Here is a 25,070-nt window from a genome sequence, read left to right as displayed (position 1 = left end):
TGAGAAGCAATAACGTTTTAATCAAGAATTAGTGGATTGCCATGCCTATATTTATAGGCATGTGCAATACTACAGCAGTACTACTGATTTTGTTATACAGTAACTAAATTTTCTACAGCTATGTACTTTCTGTTCTTCCCATGATACACTATACTTCTCAGACTACATTTCTCTGTACACTACTAACAATAGCTTGAGTTTCCTTAACCTATGGATTCCAAAGAATAATTAATCATCAATTTCTGGATTTCACAATTATTATTTAACTTTAGTAGGTTCAAACAGAAGGTCTAATAAAAACTATCAGGTTTAAGCTAAGTTTCCTAGAACTGAGCCATATTTTACCAACTCAACAGTAGAGGTAGGAGGGACACGGATTTTTTTTAACTGTTCCGTCGATAACAGCCAATAAAGTCAAAGCAAAGAGTATGGAAATTGCTCTCCTTTGTCTTAGGCAACCTAAGTTAATTCAGTATAAACACAAGATAGTTTAACAAATCAACAAAAAAGGCCCAAACAACTTTTAACAGATACTGGAAAAAAATGCTGGCTAGTATTAACAAGCTGAAATTATGGCCATTTAAAGGTGTATCATATTCAAAAGCATTGTCTATGAAATTCTTACTAAACATAACCAAGAACAAATTTTTAAGCACAAATGTCATCTCCTGGCTTCAGGTAACTTAAAAAAACACCATATAGGGCATTTCAGCCATTCTGGAGTGAAGACTATTGGAAAAATACTGTTATATTAACAAGTTTAATTGTCTTTAATAGGATTTTACTTTTACATAGGAAGATTAAAGCAAAAAAATTAAGTTGAGCCAAAATGGATATTGTTCCAACTTTCAATTGAGAAAGTAGCCTGGCACACTCAGAGGGACTGCCCACTGCATTCAGTGTTATGAGTGTACATTGATCTTACAGAAAATTCAAGAGATAAGCTAGCAAAACACTTATGTATGAGCAAAAACCCTGAATTAAAACGGGCCAGGAATACTGACACATACCCAAGGTGAAGCAACAAGGTCTTCAACCCCTACGAAAGCCCCTGATACCTAAAGCAGGCCACTCCTCCACTTTTTATATATTGTCTTGCCAGGTAACGCCTACTCTAGGAAGAAGCGAGGCCTGCAGAACAATGGAGGTTGTACTTTGCACAAGTAACAGTCTCCCAAGCTCAGGAAGACCGCTAAACATTAACTTCACATCTTCCATTACTTGTAAAGTTTGAATGTTATCTGCCAATGTTTAACAACTGTAGTCATATTATGAAATATAAATGAATCATAAAACAACACCTAAATCTCAGCTGTCCATAAGGAAATCTAATGAGTTAGCAGTTACATTACAAAGTTATGCAGATGCCTGCTGTCCCCCGCATTGTTGACACTGCTGGCTGCTTTTTTAGCTTTTAAGGCCACCCTCCACTGCAAGCCATTCCAGCAGGTTAACCCTTTTTGTCCAGGAGCTTGCATGAGGACAGCAAGCCTAAGTAACTGATAGACAAGCACATTCATGCTGTATAATATGTGCTCTATTTACTGCCAAACTACATTTTCAGTATTTGTTGCACTGCCACTCAGCTCTGTACTGTAAGGGACTGGTTTTACTGGCTACTTACTGAAGTAAGGGAAGCCATGCAGTCAAGTCCGTCTTTTAGAGACTCTTCAGAAGTTATTACTTACATTAGGAGTTAGCAATGGGATCCAATTATATAAAGTAAGCTTTTAGCAGTCAAATTCCTTTGTAGGAAAATCTTGTTTCAGACTTCACTGGGCATTTTAATCTTAATAGAAATAGATTTACCACCACTTCTACCCTTCCAGAGATAGCAACTACAGCATACTAGCTCCTGCCTGGCCGTGCACAAAATGAGGCTCATTTAGACTGAAAGGAACTTCTGGAGGTTATCCAATCTGATCCACAACTGAAAGGAGGGCCAACTTTGAAGTCAGATCAGGTTGCTCAGGGTCATACCATAGACAAGTTCTGAATATTTTCGATGACAAAGATTCCACAACCTGTTTCAGTGCTTCATTCTCTGTGTGGGAAAATACATTGCTAACACATTATTAGAATTTTCCTTGTTATAATTTGTTTGTTGCCTCTTATCCTTTCCTTGAGCACATCTAAGGAGAGCCTACCTTCATTTTCTCTCTAGCCTCCTATTAAACAGTCATAGCCAGCAATTAGGATCCCCTGCTTTGAACTTTTCTGAAATCTGAACAAACTGACTTCTCAGCCCCTGTTCATACATCACATGCTGCTGACTCCTTATTTTAGTGGCCTTCCACAGACATCTCAGCATCTGCCTTGTACTTGGGAGCACAAAACTGGGCACAGTACTCCAGATGCAGTCTCACAAGCTCAGAGCAGCCAATAATAATTGCTTCCTTCAGCTGAAGACCATGTACTTCAACATTTACACCACAAATGCACACACTGATCCACAAGGACCTCTATGTTCCTTCCTGTAAAGCTGCTTTTCACCAGTTAGCACAACGTCTGTGCTGCTGCATGGGATCATTCTACCTCTGAAAGACTTGGCACTTGCTTTTGTTCAGTTCCAGAAGGTTTCTGCCAGCATGCAGATGTCCCACTCAGTCAGCCCTAGTTTCCAGTATATCAATTCCCCCTCAACCTGGTAGGATATACAAACTTCTTGGAAGTGCAATATTGACCAGGAAGAAGGGCTGAAATGCAGGCAAACTGCCTCTGCAATGATTCTTAAAGGCATGCCACCAGTAACAAGGCTCCAAATAGACTGTGTACACCATCAGAACCTTCTAAGTCCAGCACTACACAGTTTTTCAACCACTTAACTAAACTTTATCTTGTCAATTTGGCTACAGCTACAAGGACATTTTAGGAAACCACTGTGGAGGCGCCAGAGTTAGTTTTCCTCACTTACTTCAGTTTTCACCTTATTTACAGCCACATCAATTTATCACACCTAAGCCATGACTTCCGAGTCCTGGAAAACACAGCTGGACAGTAGCTCTCAAGCTGTATCACTCAAGGGAACTTGCACTAAGAGTCCTATAGAGTCCCACAGTGCTCACCTCTTTCTGTAAGGCAGAATACTCTCAGCAGAATCTTTAAAGGATCTTCCATGAAGCTTACACAAAACTGTTTCTTGACAACAGGTAACATTCTGATTTTTCTGAAGGTAACAGAAGTTACTACATATTCACACAAAAACTGATGCATCAACTGTGATAACTAATCTGGTTGTAATAAAGAACCTTACTGTTTTACAGCTATTGAACTTACCAGTTGTCTTACTTATAAATACAGAATTGCAGAATGATTTGGGGTGGAAGTGACCTTAAAGACCATCTAGTTCCAACCTCCTGTCATATAAGCTACATGCAGAGGGTCAAACTCTCTCTGTTACCACAAAATGCTGAAATACTGATATGAAGAACTTATTATACTTCTTCCTATACAGGACATTCTGGATAAATGGGTAACTGCACTTGCTAGTTACTGGAGACAGACTATTTTATGCTATGTCAGCTACTGACAACACATTGAAACTTCCAACAGAACGCATATAAATATTTTAAGTCATTAATGGTATACCAACAACCATCAAATTCTCATGGATGATTTTTTCAGATCTATAGTGCCTCTACAAATGTTAAAGTGCCTTAATGAAGTAATAACAAAGTTACTTCTGTTTCAAGAAAGTTTATCTTTAGAAGTCAAAAGTACATTGAAGTGTTTAAAGCACAGAAGTGGCATTACATGTGAAGGGCAGAGCAGCACGTTTTTATAATGCAAACACTACTGATCTTTACAAATACGTTCACAGATGGAATTAACAGCTCTTGATCTTTGCTTCTTCAACCTGCAGAAATAATCCTTAGCAGAGCTGACTAAATATATTTTTATTGTGGAAGGGACCAACGGGTGATGTAGGAGAAATTAAAGAAAGAATTTTGGGGAAACAAAATACCCCAAGTTAATACAAGTTAAAAGTTTTGCCCTCTCAGTCACTCTGTTATTACAAAGACATTCCTTGCATTTGATGTAAGTCAACTCATGCTTGACTGGCTATTGTTCTACCAGATTATGTACACTGAAGAGAAAATAAATTAAGCTATTTACCCAGTTTGAACATAATCTCAACTTATTCATCTTCTATCTCTATCAGTACTTCATCCAATAGGCTGTTGTTAAGTGTGCTTGTCCAAGCTATAATTAGTTTTCAGCTTAATCATATGCAGCATGGGTGGTACTACAATTAAACAAGAAGCAACAGATACAAGCAAAGAAAACCTACACGAAATAGGATTAAGAACAGAAAAAAAGGCAAACAAATTTATAATCTTTAAAAGGAGCAGTAAAAACAACAGAACTAAAAGTAACTAATAAATTCTTCAAGCTAAGTCAATCTATTTCTTCCACAAATATGTATGCACATTAACTATGGAGACCTATTTGACTAGCCTTCACTCAACTTCTAGCAAGTACCTTGTTTTGGTAGGACACTGCCATTTCCATGGCAATCTTACTCTGCACCTGCCACTGCATTACAGTGATAGCACTAGCACCTTCTAACTATCTAAAACAACATAAGGAAAACATTCTGTTCTGTTCACATTAACCCCAGGAACACACTAAGGACAGGTTTAAAAACTTTTATGCTATACCAACCTTGACTAATATTAAAGGAGAAAACAATTATCCCCTGTAGACATACAAAGGTATCTTAAAAGCCAGACAATGAAAATCTGATGGTGAGGGGGTGGGTCAGTGAGAACAACCTACTTCTGTAGGTAATCCTACTACACAAGTGAACTCAATACAAGCTACACTTGGCTAGGTTTCATGTTGAGAATAAGAAAACATGCTATTTTAAGGTACTGCAAAATTAAAATTGCTTTTATTTCTATGCTATTTGAAAAACAACTGAAAATAAACAAAAATCCTGAATAGAAAAATGTAGTACTGATTAAAAAGACAACAGTCTGGAAGCTTGTTAGTTTTCACTACCTTCTTGATAACATTCTGATGCTAAACGTCTCCTCATTTCCCCACACTTGGGAAGGCGAGTAAAAGGATAGAGGACAGAAGCTGCAGCTTCAAGGCTTGGAAGTTGTTTTTTTTTATTCCCACTGCTAATTTTATTCTACTGGTAACTCATGCACAGAAAGATCAGCTTTTGATTTCACATTTTAAACTGTCCCAAGCCTGAAAGTTAATTACCTGAAAAAAATGAAAAGGAGAAAAATAACTCTTGAAGTACTCATCTATTGGATAATACAAAAAAAGGTTTAGTTTTTTTTTTTACTATGACTTGGAAGTTACCATGACTTGCATGTTACTGTGCTATGCCTTCGAGCTCTTTACCATGCACCCCTGTACTAAGTTGTGTAGAAAGCAATCACTGGCTTAGCTTTTCCAGAAACAAGATAAATACTGGCCATGAGCCCCCCTCCAGTCTTACTCTTACATACCTACACCTCAGTTTAACCCACTATTTTACATGGTCTTTTCACATCCAGGGGAGTAAGACAAGCTGTCACCTAACAACTTCTCACTTTCTAGACAGAAATACAGTAATAATTTTTCCTGACATTGCCTTTTACTGCAAGTTTTTGCCTAATTGCTTTGTATCTATTTCTTTGCATTTTTTTCCATATTCAGCTATTACATCTTTCCCTTCTTAGCTATTCTGGGGATTTCTTCCCGTATTTACGTTATACTGTTTTCTAGGCAATCCATCTACTTTCTAACTGGGAATGGAGAATAGTGTCGATTCCAAAAGGAAAGACTGATGAACCTATCTCATGTCTAATCCAGTAATTCATCATCTTCTCCATTCTCTCAATAAAAACAAATGACTGCATTTCAATAGTTATGGTCTATGAGACACCAAGACTGTCCTTCAAATAAGTACTTTTCAAAAACCTTGTTTTAGATAGGCTAACCCTACAAAAAAAAAAAAACAACACAACAAACTCACACAAAAACCCACATGGAATGACATGGTTGAGTAGGTTACTTTAAAGATCATATACACCTCCTCCTCTTCAAACAGCAAGAAAAGCCAAGAACATGGCATAACAAAATAACAGTAATGAAATAATTGCACTCATAGCTGTTCTTTACATAACCAAGAAAATCTGACCATTCAGTTAGCATTCCATTATTGGGCCCCTAAGAAAATTCTTCATGGGAACTTCCACATTAGTATCTATATACCAGTCAGTACAGCAGTCATCAGGATAAAAAAATTAATATAATCTTGATTATATGAAACAACATGTTTATTCAAAGTTGGAAATAAGAAGCCCAAGTACAAACACAAATGGTGCTAGGCCAAAGTAATCCATCATTGTATAGCTCATCTTTAAAAGGTAATGTATCAGGACTCCACAGCCAGCAGGCAACACAAGCAATCGCAGTGGTCTCACTTCTTTGCAGGCTTATAGAGCAACTCTGTAGCCGTACACTCTGCTAAGAACTCTGGACAAAGCTGCATTCAACCACAAGACACCAATTCAAGCTACCTCCAACAATCTGGTATAACATGGGACGGAAAGTAATACTCTTCCAAATTTATTGCTCATCAACAGATAACTGAATCAACATTAAAAAAGGGCAACATTTACTAAGACCACTGCAGGTAGTTGGCACTTCACAAGATTACTATCTATGAGTTCATACACAAGGTTTTGTATTTGTTTTACCCTACTTCCATTCACTACTGATTTTGTTTGTAAAAACAGATTTATACTCCTGATTCTAGAGCTTCAAATTAATTTTTTGCGTTTTGAAATGCTACTCATTAGCCCCACATACTGCTTACCAAAGTAACACACCTTCAACTCCTTTTCCTAGCAGATGTGATGTTGCATACCTTAAAAGCTCTACCACCAGCACCTGAGGGGTAGTCAGCTGGTACAGATGCTCTGTGCTTCTCCTGCTATGAAACAGTCCTCTGATTCCTATCATCACCTGTAAGCAATACTACATTAAGGAGGTGGGTGGAAAAAGTAACAACCTACATTTGACCATATTTCTAAATGGGTTACTCAACTCTCATGTTTCAAGAAATAAATCCTGCTATAGGCTTCTTTTATGCAATATCAAAAAATCTTCATAGTCCACAACAGAAGATTAAGTTATTTAAAGAGGCAAGACAGAAACACATTATTTAAATCAAGAGACCATTCAACCTTTATGTAGCACAAGTGGCTAAACAATAATCATAATGCTTTTATAATACTCAAAGTGCTCAGACCGTAACAACTCAAATAGCATTATAATTCACTTCCATCTATATATATATGGGAGTTCTTGCACAAGAGAAGCCAAGATGTTAGTTGCCATCTTCGCTTACTGTTCACCTGCTTTCACCCTGTCTGTTGAAGTTTTCTAACTACTTTTGAGAGCAACTCCAACTTGTACTATTTCCATGCAAAGCTACGGAGTAATTGAACCTGTCTTGTCTCATATTTAAATAGCAGTCAAGAATTATAAGCCTGTACAATATATTTTACTAAAATCTATGTAATTTTGTATTTTACCTTTTTTTTTACATTTATATTGGGATCTTGAACACAACAGACCTACCACAGCGAACAAGAGCTGAGAATGGTCCCGAAACAGCACACCACATATTAGTCATCGTGAAGTACAGGCTTGGCAAACTTCCAGCTTCATGTTTTTACTAATTATCAAACAAACCAGGTTTAACTCTCCCTCTAGTTGAGATTACTATTATTTCTACCAGTGTAGTTGCTCTGTTTTTTCATACAGCAGTTTTATACACGGACCTTCCTACTACGATAGTTCACCAAAATTCCACTCTCTCCAACTTTTCATATACCTTCTGTAGTATTCAAACTTCTCTTCCTATTGTCCTACCGGCTCACCTAATGCCTATTTACAAGTGCATTTCTCTCCATACTATTTCCAAAAATAAATGCACATACTGACAGGAATTTCTAAACTATCATCATTGCCCTTTACATACAACAAGGAAAAATAATACATTGTCATCTTTCCGAATACTCTACCACAAGCTAGTTATACCAGATGTCAAGCTAGTAATGTAGTTTGCATGAACTCGTATTTTTGTTATGACTTAACCTGAAAATAAAAAATGCTGGTCAAATAGACAGTTCTGGACAACAGTTATTCAGGAATTTAATTGTTAATTTGCAATTCCATTTTTATATATTGTACACTATATACTTATATTTACCCACCTTTTCATAATCAAACCCTTCCAGGTCCTCCTATACAGCATATCTGAAAAATATCTGCCACAACATATACAAAGCTATTATATAGATTAAAGGTTATGATAATGTTTCTTACAGATACCATACATCTCCCATAGTCCAAAGCCACACAAAACTGTATGCTATAACTTTAGTGCATACTTCATTGCATCACACAGTTTGACTGAGAAGTGGAAGATCTACTTGTAAATGGTAAGCTAAACCTGATAGTCTTGCTTCACTAAAAAGAGTATTTTTAAAGCACATTTATTATTAAAGCAGGCTTATTTCTAATAAAAAACAAAAGTTGCTGTTATTTCAGATTCTGCACACATTCCTTTTCTTCCCCTTCAGGTTTTTTGTTTTTAGTGTTGGGGGCGTTTTTTAAATACTTCTCTGAGGATTTATAGATAATCATTTTTAGCTGTCAGTTACAATGACTACATTAAAAAAAATTAGTTTATGCTGAAGTTTTTCTAGTGGCAGGTTTTTTTGTGGTGCCATTTTCCAGTCTTCCTTTTGCTACCATTATCAAAATTGACCAAGCAGTAAGAAGAATGCTGAACAAAAGTAGTCGGCACCTTTGGGTTTCGTCAACACATAATCATACTCAGCACATATTTAAGAGCACTCCAAAACTACAATAAACATTATTTTTCCTTCACAATCACCTGTGACAGCTACCAGCAAAAAAGTCATCTTAAAACTAGCATATTGAAGAAAAGGCATTTTCCCTGCTTCTTACTTCACAGTGCAAAAGTCACTAGCGGTTTCTTCAGTTTCTCTTTCTATCCACAGATTTCACTTCAAAACTTTGCACTTACAGAACATTGCTTCAACACAGCATTCCCACTTTTGAAAGAAGTTCTGAAGCATTATTAGTCTAGTTCACATACACCAAAATGCATCTGGTAAGACTGACATCTGAATTACACTAATCAAGACTAAAATTGTAACCAACTACATGACACAGCACGTGGATGCTCTTAACTTCATTGTTACTATTATCTTCATATTTACATATAAAAATAGCTTAGCAAGGTTATGTCAAGTCTGCAACATCACTGCAGAAGTGCAGAAATCACCCTGAACAAAGGGAGAAGAAAAAACTGCTAGTGCGAAGTTTGCCAGCTCCATGGAAGCTAAGCCTTGATGCCTTATGGTCTTGCAATGTGGCATCTTCTTAATAATGGAACAGTTAATTTATCACAAATAAAACCAAATACTGTCTAACAAGTGTTTGTTATCAACCAAAAGCTCTACAGTTTTATGCATAGGAAATTAAACTGTTCAGTGTATTTAAAAGAAAAATAGGTCTTTAACACTTTTTAAAACATTCAGCCAAGTAGCTCTAGAGAACGTGCAAGAAAAGAAGGCAATAGATCCTGCTTCATTTTTTTCAAAAAGGAACTTAATTTAACAGCTGATGACCTAATAAAAAAAGAAGAAAGTCATCAATTTAGAGACTTAGTCCTGTAGCCAGGACTAAGCAACACAAAAAAATTCTGCATAAGCAGCTCAACTTTTAGATCACTTCTCTAACATATAGTTAAACTTCTCTAAAGAGGCATCCCAATCTTCTCTGGCAAACAAGGCAGTCACTTCATCTCACAGAACTCTTGTGATGTAACAACTATTACAGTTTTTATTCAACTTCACTAGGACTAAATTTGTCCTATTATCAAAATTTATGTGAACACATTGACTCCTGGTAAATTGAAACGGTAATAGCTTCACCATCAGATCAAGGAATGACAGTGAATTACTCTTTCTACTCTGAAAGAAATCCTATGTAGATGAAGATTCACCTGTATTTCCCATAGCTGCCTTTCTTTGGGACAGAGAGCATACACAACTTAACAGTATTCCTTTTCAGCAAATGCATGTGTTTAAGCTTAAATTAGTAATAATTATCTCTTCTGAAAGCTACATCATTGCCAGAGGGGGGAGACTATTACATGCAAGTGCACAATCTTACAGCAGCAGTGCCTCAATTCCCTCCCTGAAAATGCATTTCTCAGGTACTACACAACTGCTTCACGGTGGCAAGGCTTTCAAGTTCTTCGGTATTTTTATCACATGAACCTCCAGAGACTACCTCCTCTAACTTGTTCCTCCTTCCTTCAAGAGAGAAAGGACACGGTGTATCCTATAATAAAATACCCTTGCCAACTATTAATTACTGCACTGGGAATACAACAGCAGGATGATGGCTTTCGATGTGCTCTTGCCCAAGCCCACTTTTTTTTCCTCCTCGTCTTTCACTGCTGTAAAAATGACACTACACACACTACACTGCATGCAGTGAAGAAAAAAAAAAAATTAAATCACGCTCTAATTTAGTTTCCAAATACTACGTCTCTTCCTTGTCTTCCACAGGAAAAAGCACGAAAGGGGGGTGGGAGTGGGGGGTGGGGTGTGCTGGTATTTTCCTACAAGCGGTCACATTAAGCCACATGAGGGCCCCGCACCGCAGTGCCCCCAGTAGCAGCTTCTCAGGATGAGGGTGATGTAGAGTACAAACATTCCTCCTCACAAGCAGACATAAGCGATCTAAACTCGGAAGCCTACCGCAACCAGCACAGATTCCACCCTAATTAAAATGAAACAACGATGCAAGCCAACATCAGCAGAAGCAAAGTGCGTGCTCTTTCTCCCCCAAAGCACACCGGAGAACACACAGACCCACCCTTCGATCCTTCCCACAGGATGGGGCGGGGGATAGTGTGGGGGGGAGCAGCCTCGGATTTCCGCAAACGAGCGAAAACCCGCCGGTCAGAACGGGAATGACGGCGGATAACCTGCCGCCCGCCGGGAGGAAGCCCCAGCCCCAGCCCCGGACGGGCAGCGGACAAAACTTCCCCGCCGCCCCGCTCCGGGCTGCGGCCGCCGCAGAGCCAACCGCCCCAGCCACTCGGCGGAGGCGCACGGCCCCGCGCGCCAGTAACGGTCCCCGCCGCAGCCAGCGGACCCAACGGCCGGCACAACGGCTCTGCCCGCCCCACCGCGGCCGCCCGGGACCCACTCCTACCGGCCAGGCCGGCGGCGGCGCTCAGCGGGGGCTGTTCGGGAAGAAGGCGAGGAAAAGCGCCCAAGGGTCTCCGCAGTGCAGGCTCCGGCTGCGACCCTGCCCCGCCTCCCTGCTCCCCAGTCGCAACCGGGAAAAGTTTCCGCCACCCCATGTCCCACCCGCCTCCCCCGTCCGCAGGGCGGCCGGCGAGCAACCCCCACCCCTCCTCGCCAGACGCGCACACAAAGTTTCCCTCAACTCGGCCGAGTCCCTCGGCGCTACCGGGGCTCGGGTTTCCCTCCTGCTCCACCCGCCCCCTCGCTCTGCCCCGGCCACCAACGGGAAAAAGTTTCACTTACTGCAGCAGAAGCGAGAAAAAACCAGTCCCAACAGCCCCAGCCCCGGCCCGGGAGACACCGCCGAGCGGAGCCGCCGCCGCTGCTGCCTCCGTCGCTGCCACCACCACCGGGGGGAGGCACCGCCGCCGGCCGCTGGAAAAAGTTCCCGGCGGGCGGGAGGAGCCGGCGAAGAGAGGAAACGAACGGCAGCCTCCGTACCGGCTCCGGCCCCTGCCATGCTCCGGGCTGGGCTCCCAGCCACCGCCGCCGCTACGACGCCCACCCGCCCGCCTGCCCGCTTCCCGACCAGCCGCCGCTCCCCGCACCCGGTGCGTATGCCACAGAGCTGGGAGGCGCTGCGCGCCACTCCCCGCCCTCCTTAGAGCGGGCCACACCACCCCGCCGCGGGGAGGGGGGGACGGGGAGGCGTGTGCGGTGCGCGTCTACCCCGACCCCCGCCCTCCCCCCTTTTCCACCCGCCCCGGGACAAGTCGCCTCGCCCCGGCCTCTCCCGCGCCGCGCTGCGGACGCGCCCATGCACCAGGGGGTTCCCCTTGGCAACGCGGGAGGCGCGGGCGGCTAGTGGGAGGGGGTGCTACGGTGTCCTCCCCCGGGGGCTGTTGGTACGTCCCGCCCCGCCCCCTCCCCCGGCCCTGCCCGCCACCGCCCCGAGCGTGGTCGGGGGCGCCGCGCTCCCCGGCGGCCCGGCCTGACTCACCGCCCGCCCCCAGATCCCGCCTGCTCCCCTCGCCTCCTGCCTTCCCCAGCAGCCGCCTCGGCCGCCTCCGCCACCCCCGGCCCGCTTCGCCCTGCAGGGAAGGGAGGCTCCGCCAAGCGTCCTCCCAGCCGCTGTCCGGTACACGCCAGCCACGGCCCCCTGGGGCAGCGGGAAGCCGGCTGGAGAGGGGAGCCTGGCGGCCGAGGAATCCCGGGCCTGGGGACCGGTCAGCAGCGCATGCCCCAAGCGGGATCACCGGTGGAGGACAGGGGACTGGCGGCAGCCTGCTCCGCCAGGCGCTGGGCGCGGTCACGGACGTTCGGGTTCGCCCGGCCGCCGGAGCGGGGGAGGGGATCCTAGGCTCCCCCAGGGGCCGGGGGCCCGGCCGGCGCGACCCCGTCCTCAGCGGGACGGGCCGTTTCCTCCTCCACGGGACTGCCCGCCCGCTGCGGAGCCCGGACGCGGCGGATCCGTCGCCGGGCCGATGGGCTCCGGGCAGCGGGCGCTTAGCTGTGGCTCCATGGTTTTGCCCACAGTGAACTTTCCCGCCGTTGTCCCCTCGTCGCTCGCTCTGCTGCTGGCTAACCCCTCGTTAGAGGCGTGTGTAGCTCTACCCGGTCGCTACCAAGGTGCCCGGCAGGGACACCCATTCCCACAGCACCTTCCCAAGGTGGCTGGTGTCTCGGCTGCCGGAGGGGAACATCGAGCGTACGGGTAGGGAAAGGTGCAGACCGCATCCTAAGCCCATAAAGAGAGGAGTGTATCGGAAGGCAGGCTTTGGCAGAGCTAAGGGGTCTGAAACCAGCTGGGAGAAGTGTGAGCCCTGTGTAGAAGTCGCCGAGGAATACCAAATATGGCCCTGTGCAGCCCTCACAGAGGGGCCTGCAGGGGTCCGGAGGGCAGCAGGGAGGGGTTCTGTCACGCTAAGGCCTGCAGGGATTCTTGGCTGTGGCACAGCGAATAGCTTTGCTCTGGGTAAGGCTGCCATCGATTAGGGCAGAGCCGGTCTGGAGGGAGCGGGCACGCCACAGCCACAGGCAGAGACCGCTGCTGGAAGTGAGGTGGCAGGACACGGTGTCCGCTCCCGAGGGAATTCACACCTTCTTCACTTAAGGTCCCAGGAGTCCAGCTAAGGACTGTCTCAGAATTGGAGCAAGCTGTAATCAGGTCACAAAATTAAAGGTGGCTTTTCCAGGAAACACAGTTTCTTCGCTGCCTCTCAGCACAGAACATTAGTGTCATGTGCAGAAAGTCAATGGATGTATCCCCAAAGCAGATTTTTGACAGCAAAATACAGAAGGCTGAAAGAGTTGGCTTGAGAGTCTTGCTTCTAGGTATGCTTTTTCATTTCAGATGCATTATCCTTGCAAAACTTAATGGAAAATACCCAATAGCTGTATATACCATACCTGCTGCTGAGACATCTGTTGAGAGCAGGTTCCATATAAGCCCCATATTTTCTGCAATACAGTGTAATATTTCAAAGTTTTCTTCAATGGTGAGCACGAACAGCAGTTTCTCTCAGAGCTACGCATGGCTAAGTTTATCAGATGCTCACAATAGTATGTTCTTCCAGTCTCCAGCTATTTTAGCCAATTAACTGGCCTCATTAATTTGTATCTGAAACAAAACAGAATTCAGGCGAAGAGTTACTAGAGGCAAGCTGCTAGCTGTGTTGGATGTTCAAAATTCATCGATATTTTGCTGTACAAACCAACATAACTGAGAGGACTCTTCAAAGTTTTGTGAGTCTAATCCTCAGCTAGTACAAAACCGTTCTCATGCCAGTTTGCTCTGGGACTGGGACTTGGGATTGCTCAGGTGGTACACAGGGACTTGTCCAAAAGTGCACAAACAGATTTGTATGACAATTAGTTTAAAGAAAAAAAAACCACAGTTTTCCCACTCTGCTGATACTTTTGAAGCCTTGTCTTTTACTCTGTTGTTAGTCCCTTTGTTGTTTTGATTGGATGGAAACCAATAAATTCCACCATAGAAATAAACCTGGATAAATATAGTACTGAATTAATCATTAGAGCCCAATTTTTATTTATGCTAAGAGCCTTTTTACAGAAGAAAACTGATAAGCATAATTGTAGCACAATAATTTATAGTAGTATGGCTTTGCTGATGCAACATTCCAGGTAGATGTTTTAATTTGGTATAATTATTCCATTTCCCTGTATAGATGAGTCCTATGTAGATAAATCCCTTTTTATAGTTAACAGTCAAAGCAAATTACATCTCATAATTACATTTATGCCAAGTTTAAAGCACTCTTAGGATGGGCAGGAAGTATAATGGTACCATAGTGTAACTGAGAGTGCAACCCTTAAAATCCTATTTGTAACAACTATAATCAAATTGTCATCTGCTGTAATATTTTAATTTATTTTCATTCCAAAGCAACAAAAGGCATTAAGTCTGCTTAAAATAAAATGTTTTGAAAGTCTATCACCAAAATATGTACATCGATTCATGCAGGTTAAGGAAGCAAATGCAGTCTGTCATATTTAAGCAGAACTGTGCCCAGTCTGTAGGTAACATCTTCCAGTGCCAGATTCAGCACTGTTGTAATCAGGCATCCTGGGGACTTTGTGGTACAAAAGGAAATTTGACTTCATGATATCAAGGCTATATTTGGCTCTCAGTGCTGAGAACACTCCTGAAGGCATGATGCTCCAAACAATTAATCTTGAATAATATTGAATAAACGTGTATAGGACACTCTGTCTCAGTTCTTGTAAAACTGTTATTACTGGCATATTTTTTCCATAAAATATGGTTTTCCACAGTTGACAGCAATACTATTCAAAAGCATCTTTGAGCACTAGAAATGCAAAAGATTGTACTTTATTTCCAGACCATATTTCTGTCTCTTTCTGGCTGTTGTGCACCCACCCACCCTTCCCCCATGGAAAAAAAAAACCAAACAAAAAACCCCTTTACTCTTCATTTAGACTGGGGTGTTTGGCAAGCATTTACTTCTCTGTTCTTAACCCTTTTGGTCATTTGAAAAAAAGTCCTGAAGCAGTGTGAAATTAACTTATATGCATAACATTTGAAGCGACAGCACAAATTCCTGCTGGAATGAAGGGCTATTCACTGCAGTGGGAATGGGCAAATAGATTTCTAGCAGAACAATGCTTTTCTGAAAACTCTCACTTCCATTCGAATGGATGGGATGGGGCCTCCCTGGTGATGCTTGCACACCACAACTCATTATGCCCTTTAAAATAAAACCACACCAAACCAACCCCAAGGAAAACCTAACTTTTTTTTCCACATGCTTCCAGATGTGTGAGATACTTAGCTTGTCATTACACAGGGTTTCTGCAATCTGCTAATGGGCGGTTGTGTTTCTGTATCATTTCTGCAGCCAAAGTCGGAGTAGTTGCGCCTCTGGGTGTGCCTGAGCGAAACTGCAGCCAGGGTTACTCTTTTCTGTGCTGTGTGGAGCAAAGTGCCTCTCCAATTCCTTGTCTAGAAAGCCATGGAAAAGCATCTCTGTAGACTGCACAGCAGACACGATTGACAGCGGTTCCAGTAAGACCGAAGAACATGGGCTGCATATTAATGTGTATGGGTCTCCTGACCCTGCGGTGGACTCAGTGCTCTGGTCATCCATGAACATGTTTGGGAAGGGCTCAGGCAATACCCCACAATGCAAAGAATTTGGTTTATTCTGGTAAATTATGTTTCTAATAGTGTTGGATAAACTTAGGAATTCTTAGGGGAAAGGATGTTCTATAACCATGACTAATATTAAGAAATTACTATGATTAAAAGTGTATTGGATTATTCTCATAGTTAGATTATTCTCATGTTTCCCAGCTCTTTGCACACAGTATAATGCAAAATGATCTGGATTGTCATCTCATAGGAAAATCTATCATAATATTTTGATTCAAATCATAAGCAAACTTAGCCAAGAATAACATACATACAGTGGCATGGTATGTGATATTTTAAAAATCATTTGCCCAGTACTTTGCTTATTAAAGATTGCATACTTAAATCTTGTTTTAATCAAAGACTATCCCTGTAAGGAGAAATCTGAGAGGCTGACTCCCTCTTCATTGCAAAGTACAATTAAAAACTAGTTCTCTTGCACACAGAGTGGGCCTGCTCCCACACATTTGTGCAAGAATGTTTGTGTGTCTCAGAAGAGCCCCAAAGTTCATGCTTTTGTCACAGAGGAGTAATGCAGTTACTGACAACCATCACCCTCCACCTTTAGGTTGGTTTCATAGCCATGGTCAGCAGTATGTATCATCCAGCTGACAATGCAACTGAGATTCCCATTGTCTCAGCCAAGAGATTTAAGACTCCCAGCCAACTGAGTAAATTCCTCATGCATTTCTCACAGACAAAAATAATAGGTGAGGCAGTGTTACGCTTTCCAGTTAGATCTTTCTGGTAGCCATGTGTCTTACTGAGAAAGAGGACAGAAAACTAAAAGATTTCTCTCAAAAGAATATCTGCAAGACAATGTTTCCTGTATTTTCTTCATGTTTGGCTTCCCTTTACTGTAGTCTCTTACTCTTCTGTATGCCTGCTTTTTTGTCTTTATCTCTTCCTCTTTAACTGTTTGTGTATACTTTTATTGATTTATGATATTTTATACTAGTATATATCAAACAGTCTTGATTCTTACGTGTCTGTATGGATAGGTGTATTTTGCTTATTTTATTCTAAAACTTAACACTTTCCTTTCCAGGCACAAGCTTTAGATACTGAAGGTGAGCAGAAAGAGAGCACAGGAAGGTGAGAGAAATAGAAGTGGAAATTAGCCAGAAGTCAAGGGTGTTGCCAGTCGGCTTGGGTGCTAATTGCAGATCCCTATACTGCAGTCCTACTTCCCTGCCCTTGGCAGTGGTCTGTCTCCAGTAGCCCCCATGTACATCCCCATGGTCTGGCTGATTTCCCTGCATATGAGAGAGCTGCTGACCTGCTGCTTTGTCCAGCCCCTGCCTGGTCTAGTGGTGGAAGAGGGGATAATTACCTGAGATGGTCCTGGTTCAGCTCTGTAAGAGAATTCTTGCTGTCCTGCTAGATGTTTCTCTAATGACTAAAGAAAACCAAAATTTATCTACTTTTCACACGGTCAAAAAGAAGAAAGGTTACTTCTGGGAAAAAAAAAATATATATCCTGATAAGGTCACAATTTTATAGTGCATACCTACATTTCACAATGATATTTTTGTTGTCCCACTTCACTAACGTGATCCCAGCCCCAGCAGGAGGTTATTTCTTGATTCAAGGAAAGGGAGTTTTAACATTCATTTTAATGGGAACCTTTATTCATTTTTAGTATCAGCACTGTTAACGCCAGCTTCACTTAATTATGGGAGAAGAAGTAGGTTTAGAATTCCCTGGAGGAACTTGCTGTTTTTTCTTCTCAGACTTACTCTCTTCATCACGGCAACTACTTCTCCCAGAGTCTTTCATGTTCCTTGAGAGTGCTTATTCTTATCCTAGAAATGAGCACATCTTTGCAAGATTGTAACTACTATAAATGGTGTAATCTTATTACTTTGCTTCTCTTCATTTCCACTGTCTTTTCTTCTGTGGATTGATTGTTAAATGCAGCAGGTTTTCCACAGTATGATGAGTGGAGTATACGAACCCAAAGGTTGTCCCTGCCTGTGTCCTAGAGATAATAATGTAATATAAGGATAATAATGTAATATATGAAAGATGCATCAAGGTGAAGCCACAAGGTAAGTGCAATAACATGCTGTATTCCTGCTGCTTACATCCATGTTTTGTACTTGAAATCATATAAACTGCAAATTCAAAAAACCACTGTAAAGTTGAAACATGCCATGGTTCACTAAGAAAAACTGACCTTACTACAGCTGTAGTTATGTGCTATATAAAGCCCATGTACATTGCATTTTTCTATTATGCCATTTTTTAATATCTATAAAAATTAGTGTCAGCCTGAAACTGAATGAAGGCTTCAGTCTCTGAATGATTTTTAGCACATTTAAAGTCACTTACAGATCAAGTCTTTTAAAACTTTAAGTGGCAAAGTGGAATGCATATTAACTTTAGACAGCTATTTTTACCCTTTTACATGTATAATTGAATTCAGAACTTGGCCTTCTACCTTCAACTTGAAAAGAGTAGCCCAGAATGCACCTACACACTTTTGATCCTTTGAAAAAAAAATTTGTAAAATTGAGAGAACCTTTTTAAACTGTAAAGACAAGACTCTGTGCACAGAGTGCTTCATTTCTATACAGCTTTTTAATAGGTGCTGTTAGAAGCATATAGAAACCTGTAAAGTTCTGCTTTAACTCAAGCATTCGTTCATCTATCCCAAGGTGTGTCTTTACATGAAGAAAAGCACGTGGTGCACATGGAAAGCATTACTGAGGTTAAAGTCTTCATCTACATAAATGATTTCAGCTATTCCCATACACAAAAGAAAACTGTATATACATAGAAATTAATACCCTATAAGGAAAAAGAACACCTGATTTGCAATTATGTAACTGTTTTACATAGAAATTATTTCATTATTACAAATTATTATGTAACATGGAAAATATTCTGTGTAGATTAAGAACACATTAATAGTGGTTTGGGGTTTTTTTTTTTGGTCATCCAGCCAAAATATGGGAAAAATGTAATTTCACTTGTGCCAAAAAAAAATATTAAATATTGCTCAATTTTCTGGCTTCTCTCAATGCTTCTGACCCTTTCAAATTAGGTCAGTTTCTAAACAAAGGAACAAAGAAAGAGCATAATTTAAATGTGAAGTATCAATGCTTCATTTTGGAAATATTTACTGTGTCATTGTTTCAGTCCTGCAGAATGACACACTCTACTATTTGCTGGAAACTGTCCCAAATTCACAAATGTTTTCAGATTCAGTAAAAATGAAGTTTGGACTAGTATTATAGGGGCTTGGGGGAAGAGGACTAGAGGGAAGGGAAGGGAAGCAATGGTACTCCCACCTCTTAGTTAAGGATTCACAAGGCCTAAGATTTTTTCCCCTGAATTTATAGAAATCCACTCAGAAAGCATTAAATAATCAAAAACAGTCCACCCTGCAGCAGAAATACAGAAGCCCTCTTTTCAACTTGCATGAAATTAATCAGTTTAAAGTAATACTTTATGTGAGGTGTACAATAGCGACACACCTGACATTTTTCCTGTGTCATCCTTTAGCAGACACAATCAAGGAAGAATAAAGGCTTAACTGGTAAAATGCACACATGTAACTTGAAGTATGAGAAGAATCCAACTGAAAGAAAGAAATCTTGCTCTAAATTGCATGTACTTGTAAATCCCTTGAGAAACAAGGGATGTAAAATACATTTCTCTTGCTCACAAGCTCACACCTGCTAATGGCTCATAAAATTAGTTGCATCCTCAGTACTGCCCTCCAGCAACAAATTCCAAGGCCTAATTCTATATTTAATTATCTATTTTTTGTCAGCTCATTTACATCCAAGTATATTCAATAGCATGTCATCTGGGATCAGTTCTTCAACAGTGTTTTTATTATAGTTTCTACACAGTGTTACTTCAGTATATCCACCCTATGCCCATCCCTGAGAATATGGTTTGTCTTTTTTGGATGCATCTGAATTAGAGAAAAATACCAGCATTAAGTATTAATCTCTTTTCTTTCGACAGTTGCCAATCCTAGAGTTGTTTGCAAATGTTTTTGGTATCGATTTCAGTTCTGTAGCTGAAGCGCTTTGTTAACATCTGCCTTGCCACAGATGATCATTTTTATTTGCTGATTTATTAATCTATGTATACTTTGGTGTGAAAACATAATCGTAACTCTTGGGCATTAATCTGTGGAAGGAACAGAGCAGAATGAAAGGCAGTCAGTCACGCTTTGCACTTGGAAGGAACAGCGCCATTATTTCTTTGTTTTCTGCAGTAATCCTAGGTATAATAGGTAGAATGGCAAAAAATAAATTGAGGTCTTTGTTGCAATTCTCCCTTCCCCAGCCAAAACGCCATTCTTTCTCTCATGTACATCATCTCTCAAATGTTGTTTAAGGATCTTTTTGCACCAGCTGCTATCGTGTTTCACTTTTTGCTTCAGCTAAGCTCTCTAAACAATTTGATGAGCATGAAGAATGATGCCAACCTAACAAATCCTGTTCTTTTTATTTTTCTTCTGGAGTTACCCAGTTGTGAAGCACCACAACTGTGGCTTTGTTCACTTTTGGGGTGGTGCGAGCCATTGGCCCTATTATCTCATGTTCTGCAGGGCTACAAGCAAGTTAGTGGAACTGCATGATTTTTCTGTTACTTGCTTCATTTGTAACCTGTATTGTAGTTACATGAACACAAATGTGTTAATTTTTACCATTTGCTTGTATAAATGACTTCAGGTGGTTTAGGAAGGGCAGCATCCAGTCTATGAGCTGCATTTTCAGACTTCACATTCCCTCTATACGCATCTGGCATTAGCCTTGAAGGGGCTAGATATACAACTTAGTCATTTCAAGTTAAAATGGCTGTTTTATGTTAGTTTTAGAGCTTCTTTAATTTCACCAGTTACGTTCTTTGTCTGCTTGTAACCAATTGAATGGAATTTGCAATAAATAAAATAGGAAATACAGAAAAGTTACAGATACTTCTGATCATCCTTAACCCCTGCCACCCCAAGTCTGACTCTTTTGAGTATTTCAAAAACTCTTGGTTTTCCATGAGCTGAATAACGGTGCAATGCTTTAGAAAGGTTTTACTAGCGTGAGATTTAAATAAACTGCATAGTCATGGTTGTATGAGTAGCACAGTGATTCTAACAGGTCTTGTTGGGGAGAGGAGTGTTCCAGAATAAAAGCCATCATAAAAATTAGCCACCAAAACCATGCAGAATTTTAGTGACAAAGCAAACACGTTTTTACCAAAACAGAAAATATTCACACTTAGATAGCACAAAGTGTATAACCAATTGTAATAAATTTTTCCATGGGTTCTTGGCTGAGACCTATCTAAGATACTCTGTTCAAGCCCTGACAGTCATTTTTAGCTGCATCATTTGTTGGTTGTATCACTTCAGTTTCCCATGAGAAGCCTTCATCAGGGTCGTAATCTCTCAGAAAGACAGATTAATAAAGAAGCTTCTACAAAACCAGAATTACTTACATTCTTACTGATAATATTCTTATCAATAATCTTAGAAATTAAAGAAAACCTGCTTATGTGAGACAATGATAAACAATTTCACTTGTAAGAATATGAACTCTGTGTAAGAACTGGATTGTTGGCCTTCTGGCAGGTTGTATGAGAAGAAAAGTTTATTTTGTTGCTGTCTCTGCCTGTTCAGTCGATGAACAGAAGACATTGCTCTCTCCCTCATATGTGTGGAAATAGTATAAATACTGTGCAGCTCCTTTCTAGAAGGAAAATGCTGTAGTGCTCAATTTTGGTGCATTATGAGCAGACATTTATGCCATGTCTCAGACCATTAATACCTAATTATGTCTTTTAAGGTTTAAGAACACAGAGGTACAAGACGGTAATTTATAGTATCATTCTAATATGTAGCATTTATCTGCCTATGTATGGATAAATTTATCTGAACAGGTGTATTAGATGCAACTTGTCTTATAAGTAGCCTGATCCTACAAAGATTTATGCACATGCTTTATTTTATATGACTAGTGTGACCAACATTTTTTTATCACTGAAATGTAATGTTAAGTCTTTATGTTAACTGTAGCACTATAGAAACCCTGTTCTGACTTGATTACAGTGAGCTGAGAAACTTCATCAAAACTATTTTTTTAATCAGAAAATGCAGATGAATTTAAATCAGACTTTCTCACAGGAGAACATACACCATTTTCAAAAAGGCTGAAATTTCTGGTGCAAATGAAAATATCCAAGACTAAAAGTTAACTGAAACGTTTGAAGCCCTATTTACGTAATTATGTTTACTACATTAGACATTTTCAGAAAGCATAGAAGATGGAATGAGCACTGATAAAGAAAGAAGTCACTAATGTACTGATGCGGGGATACGGAATAGAAGACCCAAATGCGAGAGAGGAACCTCAGCCTTGGAGATGATGGAACACTTTATGTGAGGTGCTAGAAGGCTTGCTTTTAGACATAGCTATAGACCACTCGTGACTGTTAATTGTAGACAGCTTGGAAAATGCCTACTGGATTACTTTCATGAAATAGAAATACTGTTTCTTATTCAGCTGTTTTGACTGTGTCTATTGTTTCTGCTCCATTTTGCAGTGAAAATTTTTCCATCCTTTGTTGTTATAACAGCAGTTATAACTTTTTTTCAGTTTTTTTTCAATTACTTGAAAAGTTGCTGAAAGTATGGTTCTAAAGTGACCAAAATTGTTCACACCAATGCGTGTAATTTGTCAAATAATTACGACTGAAAAAATACAGAAGTGGTATAAAAAGACCTGAAATGTTTCATTTCAGAAACACCAACTGCTCATTTTGACATTTTTTTTAATGAATAATTTTGACTTTCCTTTTCAAATAACATTTTTCGCTGGTGAGTTGTCTATATTTTTTTTAAAGATGGAGGTACATAATCTGAGAACAAAATACAATATTTCAATGAAAAATACACTAAAAAAGTCCATTTTTAATTCAATGTAGCAGAAGATTGTTCACCTTTTTTTAACTGCAATTGTGTAACTAAAAAGAGTAATAATTTTCTCTGCTGTATTACTAATGACTGTAGGTGTCAATAGCCCAATGTAAGCATATCAGTTTAGATCCAGTTACACTTTTGAAGGAAAAATCCCAAACAACATAACTGTGTGACAATGCAAGTTTTTCAATGTTCACAGGTAGCACAATGAAATAAAGGTGGCTATACCATGTGTGAATGCACGACTAGCCTTATTAGGTCCTGAGAACTGAAGTAGATTAGAAAAAAAAAAGAGGCCAGTGCTCTGAAGAGACCTGGCTTAATTCACTTTGTCCTTTGAAACATATAGATGGTATGATGAGGCAGCTTTGCAGGAAAAAAACTGTCATAGTAAGGACCTCATTGAGAACCCACAGAGTTCTTTGAAAGACTGAATTAAGGCCATCCTTTATAAATCGATATAAGGGAAGGCGTTGGCTTGCTTTATTTTCTCAAGTCTTGGAGATCTGCTGAAGAAGCAAAATGGAGCAGAAAGGAGCAGAAATCTTGTTGCACTCAGAAATGGGTATCTAGAAGACATGTTTGAAACACAAGAGAGCCCTACTTCACAGCTTTGGCACAGGAATGCAACATGCGTATCTCATAAATTGGGCAAAGAGGAGTTAAGACGCATGGCATGATTCCAGGGAGTACAAATGTTAACTATTAAAGAAGCTGTGCTGATGCAAAAGAAAAAAAAGCAACAACAACAACAGGATTTGGACCATGTTATTTCACTTATTTTTGTCTGAACTGACGTAAAGCTGATCCAGCGAAACTCCACCAAACATCTGTTGGCTCTTGGTTGCAACACAGAAATCTCAGTACAAAATTCTTGCTGCGAAATGATGGAGTCAGGCCTTTGTACAAAGACCTCTGTTCCACCAGTTGATTAAGAGCCACCACACTTCAAAGTTTAAAACTATTCTCCCATATTACAGCAAAAATACAATTCTTTTGTAACTGCTTATGCAAGCACCTCTATAAGTTGAAATGGCTCTATATCCCTTCGGGTTAGCACTAGTGAATTAAACTTTACATGTGCCAACTTTTTCACATTTGTGTGAAAGGAAAACAAAGGGGAAAACTGAGGGGATTAGTCTTAATGTGTTAGATTTAAATAAATATTTACTAAGTTTGCTTCTGCCATCGTTTCATGGCTAAAGTTAAGTACAAGGTGATGGCAGGACTGCAGAAAATATACAAACAACATTAATCTGCTGTTTTTTTCCCCCATTTTGAAATGTATCAGAGAATCCAGTTTCGTGGCATGCTTTGATTTTATGTGTATCCCTTGCCAGGTGAAAGAGCCTTTTTTTGTCACTTCTGACACTTTCATTTCTCATATGTTTCTAAAATATAATATAATGCTCAGTTTCCCCATTTGGATATGCCTTTATGCAAAACTATGGCAGAGATTTACTGGTGCAGAGGCTACTTTTTTACTCTTATCAGGCAGCCAGCTATTTTCTACAAAATTCTTCCTGTTATATGATTCCAGACTACTCACAGATCACTCCAGACAAGAATGTAAACATTCAAAAACAGCTCTCCTGTTAGCAAAAAAAAAAACACCTTTGTTGTTCTCCATATAAAATTTAGCTGGCAGTTAATGGGATTCATTCAGGGTTGATAACTAATGATATTAAAATACCCACATAGGCACAAATGTGTGACTTCCTGGTATTTTTTCTGAGTAAAAATCACTGGACCAATTAAAAAATGCTGAAAGAACAATATTTTTTTTTTTCACTGTATACCTCCATGTAGGGTTATTATAATTCACAACAGAATTTGCAGCTGTAGGTGAGGATGACAAGTTTATGTGAAGTATTGCACCTTCTACTGACTAGCTTCAGCCTTTTGCAACTGAGAAGTTCATGCATCTTTCCTTCTTTTGGCTCCAGATCATTTTCAAAGTCCTCTGAAAGACTTAGGCATAATCCATAGGGTAATTAATGGCTGGAGCCCCAGCAATACAACAGATCTGGTTTCAGCCTTTGAATGGCTGAGGCAGCTTCTTCCTCCTGGGGCCAAGCACAGCAGAGAGTGAGAGAAACTGCACTTGTCCACCTGTGGAATGCATCTCTACAGCATATCCAGCTGCCTCTGG

General features: G+C 40.6%; 1 protein-coding gene across 2 annotated transcripts in view; it reads right to left on the bottom strand.

Moving 5' to 3' along the window:
- Positions 1-11,919, bottom strand: part of NECTIN3 (nectin cell adhesion molecule 3) — a 64,584-nt gene extending 52,665 nt beyond the window's left edge. For both annotated transcript variants that reach the window (XM_051619479.1, XM_051619489.1), the window contains exon 1: positions 11,613-11,919. In XM_051619479.1, coding sequence (XP_051475439.1) covers positions 11,613-11,829 — 217 coding nt within the window. In that variant the 5' untranslated portion in view covers positions 11,830-11,919. The remainder of the gene's footprint in view (positions 1-11,612) is intronic.
- Positions 11,920-25,070: the final 13,151 nt, after the last annotated feature.

This window comes from Apus apus, chromosome 1 (assembly GCF_020740795.1).
Source record: "Apus apus isolate bApuApu2 chromosome 1, bApuApu2.pri.cur, whole genome shotgun sequence".
Lineage (NCBI taxonomy): Eukaryota > Metazoa > Chordata > Aves > Apodiformes > Apodidae > Apus > Apus apus.
The sequence above is the reverse complement of the archived record's forward strand: the minus strand, read 5'-3'. Positions and strand labels throughout refer to the sequence as shown.